The 20,351-nt window shown below is 35.3% G+C and overlaps 1 protein-coding gene across 1 annotated transcript in view; it reads left to right on the forward strand.

Annotated features, from left to right (window-relative positions):
• b4galnt3b (beta-1,4-N-acetyl-galactosaminyl transferase 3b) overlaps positions 1 to 20,351 on the forward strand; it is a 196,392-nt gene that overhangs the window by 167,177 nt on the left and 8,864 nt on the right. The window contains exons 15-19 of the mRNA XM_039760655.1: positions 9,883 to 10,145; positions 12,859 to 13,012; positions 14,646 to 14,718; positions 16,826 to 16,979; positions 18,469 to 18,595. Coding sequence (XP_039616589.1) covers positions 9,883 to 10,145; positions 12,859 to 13,012; positions 14,646 to 14,718; positions 16,826 to 16,979; positions 18,469 to 18,595 — 771 coding nt within the window. The remainder of the gene's footprint in view (positions 1 to 9,882; positions 10,146 to 12,858; positions 13,013 to 14,645; positions 14,719 to 16,825; positions 16,980 to 18,468; positions 18,596 to 20,351) is intronic.

Consider the following 20,351-nt stretch of genomic DNA (forward strand, 5'->3'; position numbering starts at 1 on the left):
GGAACTCCGCGGGGAAGGATGTGCTGCAGGTCAGGGTGATAAACCATGCAAATTAAAATTTGCTGATAAGTGGGGGAAGAGTGTGTTGAAAAGGTGGAAGGAGTACTTTAAAGGACTTATGAATATAGAAAATGAGAGAGAGTATAAGTTGGATGAAATGGAGATAGTAAATCATGAAGTACCGAGGATCGGCAAGATTGAAGTGAGGGAAGCTATAAAGAGGATGAAAAGTGGCCCGGACGATATAGAAGTACCGAGAAGGTCCGAAGGAATTTGCATTGGATGTTTGTGGACTTGGAGAAAGCATATGACAAATGACAAGGTGCAAGAGAGGAGTTATGGTATTGTATGAGGAAGTCCGGAGTAGTAGAAAGGTATGTGAGGATGGTACAGGGCATATGGTGATGAGGGCAGTGTTACTGTGGTGAAGTGTGTGGTTGGAATGACAGCCTGGTTCAAGGTTAGATTGGGATTACATATTAAGGATCAGCTCTGAGCCCTTTCCTGTTTGCAATGGTGATGGACAAGTTGATAAATGAGGCCAGACACAAGTCTCTGTGGACTGTAATGTTCATGGATGACAGTGTTCTCTGTAGTGAGAGTAGACAGCAGGTTGAGGCAAACCTGGGGAAGTGGACGTATGCACTGGAGAAAAAGTGAATGAGAGTCAGTAGGAGTACGACAGAGTACATGTGCATAAATGAGAGGGAAGGTTGTGGAAGGGTGCAACTGTAAGGAGCAGAAATGATGATGGTAAACAAATTTAAATACTAGGGTTCAACAGTCCAAAGCAACAGTGTGTGACAGAGAGGTGAAGAAGAGAGCACAGGCAGTGTGGATTGGGTCGAGAAGAGTGATGGGAATGATTTGTGACAGAAGACTAACTGCAAGAGTGAAAGGGAGGGTCTATAAACAGTAGCTGACCAGCTTTTTGTATGGTTTGGAGATGGTGGCATGACAAAAGACAGGAGGCATAGCTGGAAGTGGCAGAATTGAAGATGCTATAATTTTCACTCAAGAGTAATGAGCGCAGACAGGATTAGAAATGAATATATTAGATGGACAACACAGGTACGACAGTTTGGTGGCAAAGTGAGAGAGGCTAAATTGAGATGGTTTGTGCATGTGCAGAGGAGAGATGAGGGGTACATTTGTAAAAGAATATTAAGGCTGAAACCAGCAAGCAAGTGGAAAAGAGGAAGGCCAAAGATGAGGTTTATGGATGTGGTTTGGGAAGACATAAAGGCAGTCTGTGTGGCAGAGAATGTTGTAAAAGACAGGAATAGATGGAGATGGATGATCCAGTTTGGCACCCCTAAATAGGTGCAACTTGAAAGTAGAAGAAGGTGATGATTTGAAATCCCATCCTTTTGTTCCCTATCTAAATTCTTTTACCATTAGAAACAGTGAAGATGCAAAATTACTGATGAGTCAGGACCTTAGTCATTTAACTTAGCTTTGGCATTATCACCACCATATGGTACATTGATCATAGTATTATCAGTACTGTGCTAATGTGTTGGGTTGTCCTCACATTCTCCTTTATGCCTCCAGTATAATTATCCAAAAGGAAAACTATTTCGATGTAATGCCGCTACTCACTCCACACATTCAAATCAAGCATACTGCTCTCCCCAATCACACCCCTCCAGGTATTAATGTCATTACCCATACAATCACTGAAGTGTCATAGTAGAAGTAATTCCCCCAATTTTGATGACTTGGCTCACTCTCTTGAGGAAGGCCAAAAACTCTGAAAAATTGTTAATTCACATAAACAAAAGGAAAATTTCCTCTCTTTATGTGTTGCTTTGAGGTGAATCTATTGTCCACTAATTTGGGCTCCAAATAAATAACAACCCCTTAGGAGCACCAGTATCCAATGTACCTGTCTGGCGCTTCTGTTCAGGGGAAGCTCCAAGGCTGGAGTAAGAAATCTAGCAGCCTAATTGAAGAAACCCAGAAGTGGCTCTGTCTATACTGTATGTACTTTCCCAGAAGTGGTATTCTGTGTTCTAAAAGTTAATTCTCTTTGCCAATTTCTACTCTATAAAAATCTTTTCTTGTTTTTGTCATATTGCACCAATAATGCATTGGTGGAAGTCTATGCATTATTAATATTAAAAAATATATTTTCTTTTTGCAGTTAAATCCATATCTGTATAATGGTAAATCAAATAATAAAGACAATTTGAAAATTACACACTTACCACAATGGGTAGTTGCTGAGCAATACAACACATTTGCAGTGGCTTATGGGTAGTTTGAATATGCACAGCTCAGTGCTTTGCCAAGGTCAAATGAACATAGACAATCCGCTGTGAGATTGTGCCATTGTTGAAAAATGTGCCATCGTGAGATTTCTTAGGGCAGAGAGAGTGAAACCTGCTGAAGGTCACAGAAGGATGTTGGCTCAGTATGCAAGTGAAGACAGCATGATTCAACGAAGGTTATGAATAGTTAGAAAGGTTTAAAGTGGGAAGAACAAGTGTAACCAATGAATCTCAATCTGGTCTTCTATCAACATTGTGCACACAAACCTACATTGACATGGCAAATACCTTCTTCGGAGAAGACCAACAGATTACATTGTCCACTGTTGCTGCACATTTGGATATCGGCTATGGCTCTGCATATGCCATAGTGCATGATGACTTGGGGTACCATGAAATGTGTGTAAGATGGGTACTTAAACAGCTTACTGATCTGCACAAGTCAACATTCTTTGATGAATTCTTCAGGTTGTTGAATTGCATCACCTTTATCCGTTGCAGTTACAGTATAATTTTCAAACTGCCTTTACTTTTTGATTTCCCCTCATTGACACCTGAAATCTTACACAAGGTAGCTGTACATGTTCATATTTATGAATGGTTGACTTATGTCTCTTGAGCACAACTTAAAGATGGCACTATTTACATACAGGGAGAGCATTCGTTCATGTTACAGTATACATATATGTATGAGACTGTATCTCGAAATAATGCTTTCACTCTACATTAAATCGGTTGGTTAACTCAAGCAAAGCAACGATTGTCCATTGATTGAAAATATGAAATATGTAATCTAGCTCTACAAATTTAACTGTATTGTAGAGTCTAAGTGTTGATTCTGATATTAATTTTTAATTATGTATTAGCAATAGGTGTGTTTACACTACAGAACTGCTAATAGTATAAGATCCTCATCAGATTTTTATAGTGCTAACATTTGTGATGTAGATCAAAAAGCTTGCTTCATTTTGATGCACTGCCATTTCAGACAGCCCCATTAAGACTATAATAAATCACGTCCCTGCATGTCATTCAAGGGCTTGAATAAAGGTGCCAGTTGTTGTAATTGTAAAGTCATAAAACATATTAGGATGTGTCAACCCTTTGATGTAAGGAAACCATCTATTTAGATTTGTCAAGGTTTATTCAAAGAATCCCGTTCTGTGATATAAAAACTCTTTTGGGAAGAGATTTTAAGTTTTGAGCAATCCTTTACTGGGCTCCAAAAGCACTATGTAAATAAATTTTTGCCAAAGAGGGTGCCCTGAATCTCATCTTCTTTTCATGAATGTACAAAAGTCTTTAATGGTGATTCTACAGAGCCAAATATGCAAGTTGTGTAATGTGATATAGCAAGGTTTAATTTTTTTCTTGATGTGATTTTGCAAACCAACATTTTAGGGTGCAACAGTAAATGTGCAGCCCAAAGTCTTCTGTGTTTTTCAGTGTGGGTGTTGATTTGTTAGTGTGAGTGTAACTTTTTGGATTTATTAGGATTGATCCCTCACAGTGTAAATATTCCTTATGTCTGCTAGGTTGCCTTCTTTTTATTTTATGACCACTGTTTCAGATATACTAAAATAAACCCCAGGTCATTCGAGAATACCAAACATGCATTTCTACATCTCTTAAAATAACTTCTTTTGCAGCTCAGGGTATCTCAAATGTGTACAGTACCTTGAAGTGATAGAAAATTCATTTCAGGGCATAGGAAACTTTACAGTGTATTTGAGGTGTCTCAAAATGCTCGAAACATTATTTCAAGATATCTTAAAGTGTATTTGAAATATCTTAAAATGCATTTCAGATATGTCAAAGTAACCAGAATGTCATTTTTAAAATATTTTAAAATTGTTGTTTGAGTTTGATTTGAAAGCATTTGTTAGATAACTATAACTTGCACTCCACCATCTGTCAACTGGAGTGAATGATTAGCTACTGGTCAGCTCAAAGGAACAAGCAACCTAGCAGCTCCACGGCCACATCTGGTGTCTGAACTTGGCAACATTCCTGTAAAACAGAGAACCAGGTAATTGGTATAGTGCTATTTAATTGGATTATTGGAGGCAGTTGATTAGTCTTATCTAGGAATGGAGGAATGGACAGTGGACAGGCGGAAGTTTGGTAGCTTTAAATTGAGCCTGTCTTTTATGGTGTCTTCTGCCTCATTTCCAGTTGTTGCTGATTGGTTCACAAGGCTTGTATTTTTCTCAGATCAATAAGCACTCTAATTTGAAAGGTAGGGGACATTCATTTATGTGTTAATCTGCAAAATACCCCATCGATGCATTACATACTGTACATATAATCGGTCATAGCTGTCAGATAGCATACTATTGAACAGAAAAACATCAATATTATATATAGTAATGTCAGAACTATTTCATGTACTGCAGAATCCCTCAGTTGCCACCACCCAAAAAATGTTGTTTTTTTCCCCTATGGAACTCTTTAAACAATTGTTGTATGGCACCCCCATTAAGCTAAACCTACACAAGTAGAAACTCACAATTTGTTAGTGTGTGTTCCTCTTTTGAAGTATGGACTCCACAAGGCCCTACCTGTGCTTTGTGCCAGCCCAGTGCCACTTTTGATCCTGTCTAACCCTTATCTTTTGAGCAACCTGATACAGTTGAGATCACTGGGACTGTAGTGTTTAGAGTCTTAGCTCTTTCATTTTTGTTTATAATCAAGTGCATATTTGAAAATATGCTAATACAGTCAACATCCTTCATTGGTATTGGTGTTAAATATTTTGATAGCCAGGAAATGACAGGATTTAAGAGAAGTGTTTGTTTTCCTGAAAAATATAAAAATATGAAAAAAAGGTCATTAAAAATTCTGAAGTTAGGGATCTCTGTTGCACAATGTGTCAAAGGGAGTCTTTTAACTAGTGCACCTTTTTAGGCTTAGACTCAAAAGACAGCAGTATTCTACATATTTTACATTATTTCTCCAAAAAAATCCATAGACTAGTACAGTAGTGCCTTCAAAAGAGTGAAAAGTGCTGTTCATATTGGTCTTTGCGTCACCTGAACTCACAATTGCATTATTCTGGTTTTTGTACCGTGACTAACTAAATGTGTCCTTACCCTGTTCTATAGTTATGTTTGTGCACCAAATCTTGCCTTCTTTTTTAAAGTATACTCCGTTTTAACTTGGCTGTGTTATTTAACATAGGTAAATTACCATTTTGCTATACCCATTTTTACTGATGAACTAGTGTGTAATGGCCAACCAATCAGCACTTTGGAAAGAGTTGCTGTTTAACATGCAGACTCCATGCAGGGAGGACCCGGGAAGCGAACCCTGGTGTCCTAACTGCGAGGCAGCAGTGTTACCACTGCGCCACCGTGCCGCCCTTTATTTATTTAATCCAAATGCTGTCAGTTTTGTAACTGTGAAAATGAAGCTACTGTATCCCATTGACATGAGTTAATCTAGAACTACATAGTGTGTACTATATATGGTTTTCAAGCCGGACCATAACAGTCCTGGCGAAATTAATGACTGCTTTTCAAATGCTTCCAATGGTTTATTAAATAAACAAATTAAAAAAATAGACCTAAATCAATGTACTTATTGCCAGGAGCAGTTGTACTCAGCCTGTGTGGTACAGTGTCAGCTGCCAGGTTGTACGCAAGGGAGAAAACACCCAAACAAAAAAATTGAGGTGTTATGATCCTTAAAAGCACCACTGTTTAAATAGGAGCCAACCCAATTCTACATGCTCAGCTGTGCTTCAGTTATTCTCCTACATTTCACCATGCCTTTATTGTGAGACTCCATTTCCGTCTGTCTTCTAACCTGTTTCACCTCTTCCATGTCCACTACCTGTGTCAGTTTTTGAAGTTCCCCACTGCCCACTGGGTCAGAGGTAACGGCTCCCCTCTCTCTCTCTCCAAACCTCTCCATGCCAAGATTAACACTGCCTGAATCATACGCCAAGGCTGACGGATTTATGTGAAAGATAGCGTCTTTACAGGCAAGCAATCTCTTTCTCATCCCCTCAGCTTCAGGCACTGCACAGTCTCTCTCTCTCTCTCTCACTCTCTCTCTGGTACAGTCTGCTGATGTTAAAATATTTTAAAATTAAACTTGTTGAGTCTGCCATCATTTTTAGAACATCTTTAAAATTTGCAGATTAAAGTATAAGAACATACCGTGAGGAACAAATAATGTTAGCTGCTGTTCATATTTCATTTTAGTGTTCATTAATAGTAATCAACAACAGAAGACTATTGTTTTAGACAGTCACCAGTGTTTGGTAACCTTCTTTTGTTACAGGAATGGGTTGAACCTAGAAGCAGAACTGTGGTTGAAATGATCAAAACGGTGACCTGATATAAAGGTTACTGGTGCCATTAAGGAGGCTCAGCCTTCACATTATTCTTTAATGAATTGAAGTCATATGTACAGTATCTTTTTGAGTTTTTTTTTTCTCTCCTCCTTTTATCTGAATTCAAATAGAACTGCATACTTTTTTTAAAGTGAAAGTATGGATATTTTAGCCTTTCTAATTTTTATTCTGTATCAAAGCACACTACTGTTATTACTTTAGAAAATAATTTTAAACAACATTAGGTGTATATAAGAAATAATTAAGACAATATCTACCCACCCAAAAAAAAAAAAAACTATATGTATCCCTTTGCCAAAATCTACATATGCAATACTGAGGAAGTGGTTAAAGGAATGTCTCTTTTATTTGCGACAAGTAACAGTTCAGTGTTTTAACAATTTAATTAAAGAAAAATAAATGGTTGTACATCTCAGTTACTAGAGGCATTATGGCAAGAAAAAAAGCTGAAGACTCCGGGCCTAGAGATACGTTATCATGTGACACATGCCTCAATAGTCTGCCGCTGTTAAGCATTTTCTTTGATTAGTTATTTTATTGCTTATTTTATTATTTTATTGGTTATTTTATTGCTGTTGGCAGTATCAGCATTGGTTTATTATTGGGGTGCCCTGACCAGGTGGTACAACATTTTGGGTGTCCTTGGCTTAAAGTCTGAGGACCTCTGTTCTAGGTTACTTAATTTTCTTAGTTAAGGTAGTATTTTGAAATGTACTGGCTATTTTAGTTACATTTGTTTTTTCTTAGTTTTTATTTCCGTATTATCCTGTAGTTTCATTTTTAATTTATTTTAGATTTTAGTTTTTTTTTGACCATTTCTGTTTTAGTTTTTACTTTTGGTGATGTAGTTTATTTAGCTTTTTTTGAGAACATCAGTTTAATTTTCATTTTATTTATAAAAAGGATGCTTGAGCAAGGTACATAGCATAAGGGTAGATCCTCCAGATATGCCTATAAAAGACTTCCTTTGCTCCAACTGTCTTTACAAAGATTTATCTTCTGAATGTTTTATAAAGTTTATTTCACTCACATTACAGCATTGTCCAAGCAGGCTGCTCACTGGAGCAACACTACGAATTTTAAACTTTGGATCAATTACAGTATCTTATGAAGGCAAGTAATAGTTTTTAGGTGTTCAATAAACAGCGGAGCTAATGTACTTTATTTTTGTATTTAATTGATAGAGGTACCCTCTACCCTCCTTGGTATATTTTGAGTTTTTCAGAATGTGTCAACCCTTCATCTTTATATTGACATCTTTTAAACAGTTAAGTGTGTTTTTAAATTTAATTGGTTGTTTCTCTTTAAATGGGTTCCACAAACCTGACTCATTGCTTTATCATTTAGACCCATGTTCTTGTCATTGTTATATACAAACTCCTCCATGACAGTACCTTCCCATTTATAACCAATTTTTTTTTACTGTGTGTCCATGTTCTGTCTGAGCAGCTGACAGTCAGTGCTTATGAGGTTGCATAGCCATTTAGGGAAATAAGAGGTGTGGCCAAAGGCAATTCCCTCTAAGGACCAGACTGGCGTGAGCGATAATTTTTCTACATGAGCCAATATTTTCAGCTACACTACTTGTCAGCAGTACTTACTGTTGTGCAATATAATTGTCTATTCACATGTAATAATGAGAAATTTGTACGTATTACAGAATATACATAATGCTTTTATTAAAATAGCATGTATAGTTTAACTATTCACACACAAACAATTAATTTATTCATTCATAAACCTGAAAAGAGATATTGTATGCTGCTCAAGGTTAAAAAGTCAAACAAAATTTTGTGGGCAACTTAACTGTGAACAATTTTTAAAAGTATATTACATAGAATCAGATCACTAAAAATCATTCAAAATTGATTAAAAATTGCTCAAAATTGCAAATCTGACTTATAATGAAAAGATTCTCAGTTTTGTGCTTGAGAAAAAAATGACTACCAGCCAGAAACTCTTTTTCTTAACAGATTTTTTCACCAACCTAATCGACTTGAGCCTAACCCAACAGCATCAGCACTCCAATTTCATGTTAATCAACACGATACATGCCAGTCTTTGTGTTTGCACATTTTACAAAAATCGTTTTTTCCTACTATGCTGTCTTCAGACCAGTTACACTTTCCATACCACTGCAAACAGAAAAGGATGTTTTTAGTTTTTTTTTTTTTCTTTCAAAAATTCGGACTATTTTTGTCTGTTTGAATGTGGACCTAATTCATCCTAACCTACTGCCTTTGAATAACGGCATAATGTCATACCAGATGCTGAGTGTTTCTTCAAATCATGGTTACTTGTTGAAGTATTTGGTCAACAAGCTTTGATTTGCTGTGTTTCCCAAACCAAAATTACTTCAAAACACATAATGAGTAATGTCTGTGACAGTTGGATATAAGACAAATTGAGTCACTTTAGTGTCAGTTTTAAAAGGATTTGTCAATGGGCTTTTCATGTCCAGTTTTAATAACTGGATATGCTGTTCTGTCGCCCCTCTTTTGAAACATTTGGTGGCGGATTTCCTGACTGTCTTCATTGAACACTGTTGGAAAACGTTGTGCACTGGAGCTGCATGCCTATGTATGCATGGACTTTCTAGTGAAAATTAATCAGCAGTAGAGAACCAACAATAAGTTTATTTAAAAAAAATAGGAGCAATACAGTTTTATTTCCACCTAATTTAATTTTTTTGTTTAATTTTTTCACTCCACTTTTGACTTCATTTTTATTATATTAACAAACCAATTCAGTTGTTTTAGTTTGTTTTTGTTAATGACAATGACCTTAGGCTGTTAATAATAAAATTTTGTTGAATGCAGGGTTTTGTGTTTTCTCTGTAATGCGGGTATGTAGTGCAGCACAATACTGTTTTCCACAGTGGTACTGTGCATTTTCAGGCATTGAATTGATTTAAAGGAATGCACCAATAAATTCTATCTTATTATTTATAAAAGTTATTCGTAGTTGTCAACATGTGTGGAAAGATTCTTTTTATGCAAGTCCAACACAGATCAAAGCCCCAGTATATTTCAGAACACATTTCTTTAGTTGCTTCAAAAGGTTATTTGTTCCTTTGCCAGTAATCCTTGGTTATTTTTAAGAAATACACATATTTATTTACCTGTGGCACAGAACACTTTGTATGATACCAGTATGTACTTTGTAGTACAGATTAAATAAATTGTTACAATTTTAAACTATATTTAAATTACCACCATTAATTTAAATTGCTTCATCCTTATTTCACAGGAAGTTTGAACTGAGGAAGGTGGTTAATGTGGAGAAGCGTGTTGATGAAATTCAAGGAAGCAGATATCTTTTGGAGCTTGAACTCCTGGAAGATGGGAAACGGACTGTGAGATTGTCACAGTACATTTATGCTCTTAACCATAATATATACCATATGGATGTAAAATACAAGAGGAAATCCAAGCATAATAAAAAGATGCTTTTGTGCAATCCTGTGGGTTTTTCCTGGAAACGTGACACTATGGTCCATTTCATTGTACCAGGTTTGTTGTCATGCTGGATTAATACTTTAAGGCATGTATTTAATTGCACAATGGTAATGTTATATAGTGAAAGTTACAACATATTAAAAGAGACTTTTTCAGTCTTTTTATTTAGTTTTTCATTAATGCACAGTTTGCTTTATATTTAGAATTATTCATATTTATATTATAATTATATAACATGTTCCTACAAGCATATAATATGCTCTATATCTATCCTGTATTTCTGATCATCATTATACAGCCTATAAAACAAAAATACTGTAAATATGTAGACACAGTAAACCTTGTGTAGAAAAGTACCATTTAGAAGAATACACACAATATTGAATATTATTATTTTTGTACGTTTTCAATATGTTTGTGTTTAATACTCTTGGTAGGGCCTGTTACTGCTCAATTAGGTATATACTTTCACACCTACAATCAAAAACGCAACTGAACCCAAAAGAAGATACGCCATATGGCTTGCAGGTTGTTGATGATGCACACTAGGTCAGTGTGCTTCTGCACCCTCAAACAGTGGTTGAGTTCCCTATATGGTCACTTCTGAGTTCTTAACCGGATGTGTAGCAGTCGAGACTCCTTCCAACAACTGGGGGTCATTTATTATTTGAATCTTTATAAATTTGACACAAACATCAAGTGGCTACAAGGCTAATGGACACGGCCAGAGCACCAAGTGAAAGAATATACAGAAGACACTCTTAATTCTGAAAACTAATAATTAAGATGGGGAAAGATTGGACAAAATTCATAAATAAAGGCTGAATCAGAGTCCCTAATTCAGTGCTGCACACATTTATTGAAAGAAAATTGACACTAAAATGAATATGCTTGGTGCTCAACTTGAAGATATGTAAAACTTACTAAACACCTGCATTGATGAGCTGGGAAAAATGGCCAATATCATAGATTCATAGATTAAAGAATGGCTGCCTTAGAAGTGAATTTAAACCACATAAAAATGAATTAAAGAATTAGGAAAATTAGACAAATAAAACAACCTTTAATTAATTTTGACTTTAAATAAGCCTTTGATCTGATTTTTTTTTTCCTGAATGCATATGGAGAAAGGAAAATGCAGATACCATCGACATTCATTTAATGGCTCAAGATTTTACATAAAGACATAAGAAACAAGATAATAAACAGTTCTTTAAGTGGAGTGTTTTCAGTAAAATGTGGAATAAGACAGAATTGCCTCCTTTCTGCTCATTTGTTCTGATGTGCAGGCGAGCCTCTATTTATTAAGGTCCCACTATCTCTTAATGTCCAAAAAAGCTTTTGATAGTGTAGATTGAAAAATCTTTTTGGTGCATTACATAAATTCAGGTTTAAAAACAATATTTATGCTTGGATAAAGTTACTCTACTCTATCCCAGAAGCCTCTGTTCATGTAAACAATACACATTTTGACTATTTTTCATACTAGGAAAATAGAATTAAACAGGTCTGACAGCTATTGCCAATGTTTTTTGCAGTTGCTTTCAGACTTCTTGCAATCTATCTTTGGCATCACTGACAAAGGAAATATTAAGGAAAATAATTAAGAAAAAGTTATCATTAATGATGAAAATTACTAAAATTATTTGGATGTATTTTACATAATTAGTTTGAGTCAACTCTCTTGAACATCGTACTAAATTAGACCACTTTTTGTTAATTTTTATTGAAACAGTTCTGAAAAAATTATCTATAAATCACAATTACAAGAAAATGTAAAGATTTATTAACCTCTGCAATATGATAGAAACCATAAGATAAGTGCTTAATTCTTTTGACAGTAGAATTAATATTGTTAAAATGAGTATTTTTAAAATGTGCTCAAAGTGCCCTATTCTAGTGGAATGTACAGAGGCCATGTACTAAAAGACAACATTGCAAAGATAAACTGCAGAGGAAATCCTTGCAATTCCTAAGTTTCAGTTTTACTTATGGGTTATAAGTATTTTTGCTTTGCAACTATGGAAGGAAGAACTGTGCCTGTTTAGTTAGCCTGCCCAAATTCATCTCTGCATGCCGGGTTTTCTACTCCATTCCTTAGTAGCTATCATCAGTTTACTAGCAATCTAATTGTGCATCAATCGCTGAAAATGTGGAACCAATGAAAGAAATCATTTTAAGGCAGAGATTCTTCTCTCTGCTGCTCCAGTACTCAATAATCATGTACAGTATATTTGTTTGTTAGTATATCTTGATCTTTTGATAGAATTATAAATCACTGTGTATACCTCAATGGAAATGTGATGTCTTGTATTATCTAAAACTGGGGAAAATTCTGTCAGCAAAGTAACAATGGAAAGTTTCTATAGACTCTGACAATTTTTTTCTAAAATACAGTTGCTGGGCCACTGCCTCTGTTTTGTTTTTCTTTAGATTTTTTTAAAATATATGGTATCATGTGATTAAGTATCTTAAAGTGGACATTTTGTTCTCATAGGTTTAGGCAGGGCTGGGGCTTTTTCAGTGCTGATTTACGATTTAATTCAGTTTGAGTCCTTCTCGTTTTGAATTTTTGATTCTGATTTGTTATATAGTGCAATGTGGTCTTTAAGCTTAAACTTAAAGAGAGTAATCATTTTTTGATAGATGGGTACGAATAAAAAAACACACACACAGACAAATTCATAGCATTTCAAACTTTCCAGACAAATAACACTTGTTTACATTACTTTTTCCACACTAAAAACAATTTTTATTTTTTATTCAGTTAAAAATCAGGCTCGCTGGGTCCAGAAGTTCATAGCTGACATGGAGGAACTGTATGAAATCACACAAGATGGAAACTTTAATGTCATCATTACTGACTACAGTAGCACAGATATGGATGTTGAAAAAGCCTTAAAACAAGCATCTTTACCAAGGTTTGCTACTTAGCTTTAAATTGTCACAATTCATTTGTTTTTCTTTTGCATGATGTTTGTGAGCAAACATTAAGGGTGTAATTCATTGAATGACATACCACACACTTCTATTTAAATCTGTCATTATGTTTTGATATGTTGGTAGAACAGAAAGGGAGAGAAAATGTTTTTTGCAAAATCATGTTTAAAAATCGATAATACTTCATTGTATCTCTGAGTAAATGAATTACTGTCAGCTTTACAATGTAAGACTACAAGGCAATGTTCAAATTAGTTTTCTTTATATGTATCTTCAAACTAATAATTCAGATTAGCTAATTGATTTACGCTAATATAGCTCTCTAGTTCTTGCTGTATATTTCTAGTAGCTCCTTTGCAGCCGTCAAAGTTGCCATTGATGTTACAATACTGTATACTCCATTAAGTGCTGCTAATCTGTCATTCTTGATCTTACTTAGTCTTATGTTGTGTATAGCAGAAATCCATTCTCCAAAAATAATCATAAGAACTACTTCTTTTTTTAATTATTTGCTCTTAATGGGATACAAGTGCCACTTGACTCCAGTTATTACTATAAGTGAAGTTTTTTAACAAGAGCAAAGTGGCACAAATTGAAAGTTAAGGGTAGATCTAACACAAATGCTACAGGGTCTTATCTTCATACAAAATTCCTTTGACACATGGAGTAAGTTACTAAGTAGTGTGGTAAAGAGCAGGATTGTAAGGAACTTCAAAACTCAATCTTATGTTATTTTGGAGAAATTAGGTGGAGAGGGTTGGTGAGCTCTCTTTTGCTGAATGGACATTTCTTAATAAAATTGTTCTAGTGCTACCACCAGAGTACTTCAAAATTGTTTTTTTGGAAATTGTTGTGAAACATGGAGAATACAACTATACAACCATTCGTGAGACACTCTGTAAATGATAAAAAAAAATAACCAGTAGTCAATGTACAATATAAAAATGCAAAGCTATATTTTAAAAAAAGATTAAAGTAGCAATAAAAATGAAATAGTTGTATGATACTGAAATTAAATAGTTTTTAATTTAAAAGTGTATTTTATTTTTAAAACCTGTAATGTGAAATTAAATGATGGAAGTTGATTACTGTTTTCAACAGCTGAGTGACTTCCTGGCATTTCTCTTTAACTAGAATAATGTCAAGATATCAGAGTATATCCAAACAGATTATTTTATTCATTTAATCTAGCACAGATATCAGGGGTTGCCCAGACGCATTTGAAAATGTAGTATTTCTGTTAGTCCTGATGAGACGATATAGATAAAAATGTTTAAAAAATATTGTTTCTGATGGAATTCAACTTTGAAATCCCTCTCTGGATTAAGGGTAAGGGGATTTCTTTATCATTTGAATGTAAATTATGTAAATTGTTCTTCTTTTGCACTCGAGCAACTCACATATAATTCTCCATGAGAAAATCATTTTAGTTTTGTCGTAATGGCATCTCACAAAGCTGTGTTTTCTATTTTAAGATTTGTCTTTGTTTAAAATAGTTTAAAATACTCTATCTTTCCTACCTCTCTATAGTGGCTCATGCTCCTGTCAGTTCTAATTCAGCTAATGTAGCCATGTTTTAACATTCTTTTTATGTGATGATTTATGCTACTACAGATTTCAGTATTTGAAACTGAAGGGAAACTTTGAGCGTGCTGCTGGGCTGCAGGCTGGAATTGACCTCATTCAGGTGGGCATAGATACTGTACATTGTACTAATTTAGACAAAAGCAATATACCAAATTATAAGTGCATCTTTCATGAAAAATTTGTAACACTGGTTTGAGACGGTTTCTTAACTTATTTCAGGTGATCTGAATTTTACTGCTTTGTAGAGGTGATGCTGTACACATTTCAGTGCATTTTAAAGGAATGAATTTTATTTTTAAGTGTCTTGGAGCTTGTATCATGATGGTGTCTCTGCTAAGTTTTACATACTCAAGTCCTGGTTTCTCAGAAAAAGCAGTATGACATTGATATACATTAATGGTCAGTAGATATCAATGGTGGCAGGCCAAATTGTGAAGTAAAGCATAGCAAGTGAGTAGGGGGTGGTTTGGATTCAAGCTGGAAGGTTACTAAAATCCATGATTTAAAATGCCATGAAATGTATAAAGTAGCTTATGTTCAAACCAATACAAATTTACCTCAGAAATAATTTTTGGTGTTTGGTTTTTGAATAAACTACCTTGCTTGCAGAGAGCATGATGACACAACCTCACGGTATGAAAATCCATATTTTAAATAACATGCTTGGTCATTATCCAAGCCTTTTGTTGGTTCTCTGTAGATAGTTTGGTTTATTTGATTAATTGGCAGCTATAAATTAGCTTACACTTATGAGTGTGAATATGAGAGTGTGCACAACACAGTCCAGAGGTGCTGCCGTCCTTGTAATCAAGTGTTGCCTATGGATGGCTATGATTAACTTTTGTTAGACTGAGCAAAATATTAATATTAATAGATACTGTATTTATTATCATGGTAAAGAATAGAGTAATGTATATGTGGTAAATAATATACACATTGTAACTTTATATCAGTATCACAAGATACCTTCAGTGTGTGCCTCTTTGTCTCTGATTTGCAAATTTATTTAAAAAAAATCAAAAACTGAGATCTCTCATTCATTGAAATATTCAAACCCTTTGCTGTGGCATTCCAAATCATGCTCAAGTGTGTCCTGTTTGCTTATCTCTTTGGCTGTGTTTAGAACTTGAGTCTACCTGTGGCAAACTGAATCTTTTGGACACCCTTTGGAAAGGCATGCACAGCTGTGTATATAAGGTCTCACATTTCACACCGCATGTCAGGATAAAAACCAGGCCATGAGGTCCAAAGAACTCTCTGTAGACCTTCATGATGAAATTGTGGTGAGGTATAGATCAGGGCAAGGGTATATAACCATTTCTAAATCTCTGAATGGCCCCAGGAGCATAGTGGCCATAATAATCGTGAAATAGAAGAAGTTTAAAACCACTAGGACTCTTCCCAGGGTTGGTCATCCAGCCAAACTAAGTAACTAGACAAAAGAATTGAAGTTGTAATTGCTGCCATAGGGGCTCCTATTATTTGTTTATAAATTTGCAAACGTTTCTGAAAACTTGTTTTCACCTTGTCCTTATGGGTTATTGAGTGTGGATTTATGGGCAATAATGGCAAATTTATCCATTTAAAATTAACTCTGCAACACAAAGTGTGCAGGAAGTGAAGGGGTCTAAAGTTTTTGAATCCACTGTATGTTTTCATACTTTAATAATAAAATATGCAATAACTGGGGTTAATAATTTCACTTGACCTTGATGTTCTATTATAATTCTAATTTCAGGGTAAGGTAAGGAAGACAGAATTTTTGAGGTAACAGCCAAGTAAGAATGTCACCCTACTCTGTACAAGTGATAGTATTAACCTTATAAACCTGTATCACTTCAGCAATGCAAGATTTAACATTATGTGGCTCACATAATAATTAAGATGACCCAAAACTAATCCCATATTACAAGAGCTAAGAGAGAGAAAAATGACAATCTTTGATTAATATCAATATTAATTACTCAGTGTAAATCTATGAATGGCAGTAGTAGGTTAGTACAGTGTGTGTGTGATTTCCGCTTTTAATATCCCTGTAGCTAGAGTGTTTTTTTTTGTTTTTTTTTTTAATTATCTGCAAGTATCAACGGCTGAACAAAATTTTTGTAATGAAAATATTTAAGAGAACGACTTTGGTTGGACACTGACTGACTGTCTGACTTTGTCAAAAAATGTAACTTTTATTCTCATTTTTTTATTCTTCTCAGGACAACCACAGTATTATATTTCTTTGTGACTTGCACATTTACTTTCCCCCAATGATCATCGACAGCATTCGCAAACACTGCATAGAGGGAAGAATGGCTTTTGCACCCATTGTTATGCGTCTAAACTGTGGTGCCTCTCCTGATCAACCAGATGGTATGAATTTATTTTTCTCTGTTATATTGAATTCTTTCTTGGTATTTGGGACTACCAAAATACTTGCTTTTTATAATTAGCATTGTATAGTTGTGTCATTTTTAGCAGGATAATTCTGCCTTTGTGTGCAGACTTCTCTAACATTAACTTACTTAACAAACAATATCATTCATGCATCATTTGTGTCGCGTAAAAATCAACCAAATAGCATGCTGATTTGTGGTTTTGCTTGATGTAAACTAAGAGCATCAAAGGGAATTTCTGCCGAGGATCTATTGACTATGAACTGTCTGAATGGAACCATAAACACCTCGAGTTTTGAATCAAACAGCATTAAGGTGAAAAGGACAAGTTATAATAACATGGAAAAAATACACAGACTACATAAACAGTGCACAATTCAAATACAAGGCTTTGGGGTAGTCCAGTAGCAGTGTAACCACTGAAGAGACAGATATTTGTTGAACAGTGGAAGGATGGCATAGAATTGAAGTAGCGATTTTCTTTTTATGTAATTTTCCCCCACCAGGAACTTCTACTTCTTTGAAATGGAGGCATCATACTTCTAGTTTTCTTGGAGGCGTTTTAAATTTACTGCTGTCTGTCGGTCCTCCTCAGCAGTGAATGAAAATCAGGATGCTGCTCAGCCTCATTCAGATTAGCACAATATCTTGAGCTCAACACATTCCAGATACTGATCTACTTTTTTTTTTTGTTTCTTTCTTCCAGTTACTGTGTCTAGCTTTAAGCTTTAAAACAACTTTTTTTTGTAAATCTTTGTTGTTTTGTGTTACATAGCCTTGACTGGGGAAAGCTCAAAGTGGAAGATGTAACTTCACAATTTTTTAAAAAAGAGGTTGTCCTCCATTTAATGTAGTCTTTAGACCCCATACATAAACTAGAAAGCCTAGGTTGGCAGGTGCAATAGAGCTTGCCCGTAAGCTATAAACAGGCTTGCAGCAGCCTCTATCAAGTCAATTTACCATATGGCAAAAAGCAATCTATTTTCCAAATAAGAAATTACAATTAGTATATATGAATAATTGGAAAAAAATTGCTTAAGAAGATAAAGTTGGGGGGGTTTACAGTCATTTTAATAAGTTAAATTAATAGGAGAAGCCTATTTTCTTATTTTGCACAACATCTGGTGAGGCAGAACCCAACAACAACCCCCCAACCCACTCCATTCCCAATACCCCAGTTCTTACTTCAGAAATACCACTATTGTATAGTAAGTAAAATAACAATTTATATTCTATTAATGTGTTTTGTTTTGTAGCTTCCCTGGAGGAAACTGATTGACAGTAAATGCTAAGCCTTAAAAGAGACATAACAGAAAAAATACTGACTTCATTAAGTGTTCAATACTAATGTAAACTTTTTTTTTTTTAATCCATCTTATAATTCCTATAATCCATATGTTTAAAGAATTCTGATATCAATATCAAGGTATATGTAGGTTCTAAGTTTTGCTTTTCATTACTTCCAGGTTACTGGGAAGTGAATGGTTTTGGTTTACTGGGCATATTTAAGTCTGATCTTGCAAATGCTGGTGGGATGAACACACTGGAATATCATGAGTCATGGGGAGGAGAAGACTGGGAACTTTTGGACAGGTAATAGCACACACCAATGAAACATTGTATTCGAGGAGGAGAAAAGTTAAAACTGTGCAAATTGTGGTGTGTGCATTCCATATGTATAACTAGTCCATATTGATACTCTGTATAGTATTTTTAATAGAAAGAACATATGTTCATCATATAAAACTAATCTCCATATTACATTTGATGTGTTTGTCACTCAGTGTGGTCTAGGTGTTAGGGCATAGGACTTTAAGGCTGCTGGGTAAATCACTTTCTCTGATTCACCGTTTGAGTCACTTAACCTGCCTGTAGATCAGTTGTAAATAAATACTTGCAACCAATTGTAATGCTGTATATTTAACGATCAATATTGGACACCTGTGATCTTCAGGCCCTCAGGCAGCTCTACATTAAAAACAGACATGATTTGGTCATGGAAATCCCTGCATGAGCTCAGGAACACTTCCAGAAATCATTGTCTGTTAACACAGGTCACATTGCCATCTACAAATGCAGGTTAAAGCTCTGTCATGCAAAGAAGAAGCCATATGTGAACATGATCCTGAAGCACTGCCACCTTCTCTGGGCCAGAGCTCATTTAAAATGGACTGAGGCAAAGTGAAAAGCTGTTCTGTCGGACGAATCGAAATTTGAAACTTTTTTTGGAAAACTTAGACGCCTTGTCCTCCTGACTAAAAAGGAGGGGGGACCATCTGGCTTGTTATTAGCTTTCAGCTGAAAAGCCTGCATCTTTGATAGTATGGGGGGTGCATTAGTGCTTATTTAAATGGCAGCTTGTACATCTGGAATGGCACCATCAATGCTGAAAGGGTATGCAAGGTAGGTTTTAGAGCAACATATGCCCCCCTTTTTTCAGGGAAGGCCTTGCATATTTCAGCAAGACAATGCTAAACTGCATACTGCATCTATTACAACAGCATGGCTACATAGTAGAAGAGTCCAGGTGCTGAACTGGCCTGCCTGTAGTCCAGACCGTTCACCAACTTGAAAACATTTGGTGCATCATGAAACAAAAAATACAACTAGGATGATCCAGGACTGTTGAACAACTAGAATTTTATTTTTAAATATTTTAATATTTTTTGTCTATTTATTAATATTAAACTAACTTGCTTGCTGTGTGCTTTGCTGACAGTGTTTTTTATGCAAACGAATGATTCAGCAGAAGCGAATAGCACAATTAACCACTTGGGCGGATGGATGACTTGAAGACTGGACAGGAAATGAGAGATGGGTTCATATTATAAAGTGGAAAGAGATAAAGCTCAAGAAAGAAACAAAGTTCAATAGTTGGCAAACACTGTTTTGCTGTTGACTGCCGGCACTCTTAGATGTGTACTGGCCTCATCTTGATTATCCATTTCGCTCCATTGACCCTCAGCCCCTAGTTGTGGCACTGAAAACCAAACCCCTTCCCACCCCTGTTCTTTAATTGCAGCACTTATAATATTTAGGGGAGAACCCCAAGCCGTTTGTTCGATCATGGTGTTGCAAACTCCAAGGCAGAAGTGCTGTTCTTAGATAGTGCCTCTAGAATTTCTAAAGGGGAACTCACAGTAATTGTGTTGTAACACTCAAAGCTTATGCTCTTTGCTCTTCATGTTAATACATAAATCTACTACAATCACTGGTTTGCATATTCATTAAGAAATACTTTAATAGAGTAAACAAATGAAAAGCATGAACATCTAATAATGATAACAGGATGTACTTCACATTATTCCTACTGAGTGCCTATTTCAATTCCAAAGAATGCACTTTGCTC

Source organism: Polypterus senegalus, chromosome 8 (assembly GCF_016835505.1).
Source record: "Polypterus senegalus isolate Bchr_013 chromosome 8, ASM1683550v1, whole genome shotgun sequence".
Taxonomy (NCBI): Eukaryota; Metazoa; Chordata; class Cladistia; order Polypteriformes; family Polypteridae; genus Polypterus; species Polypterus senegalus.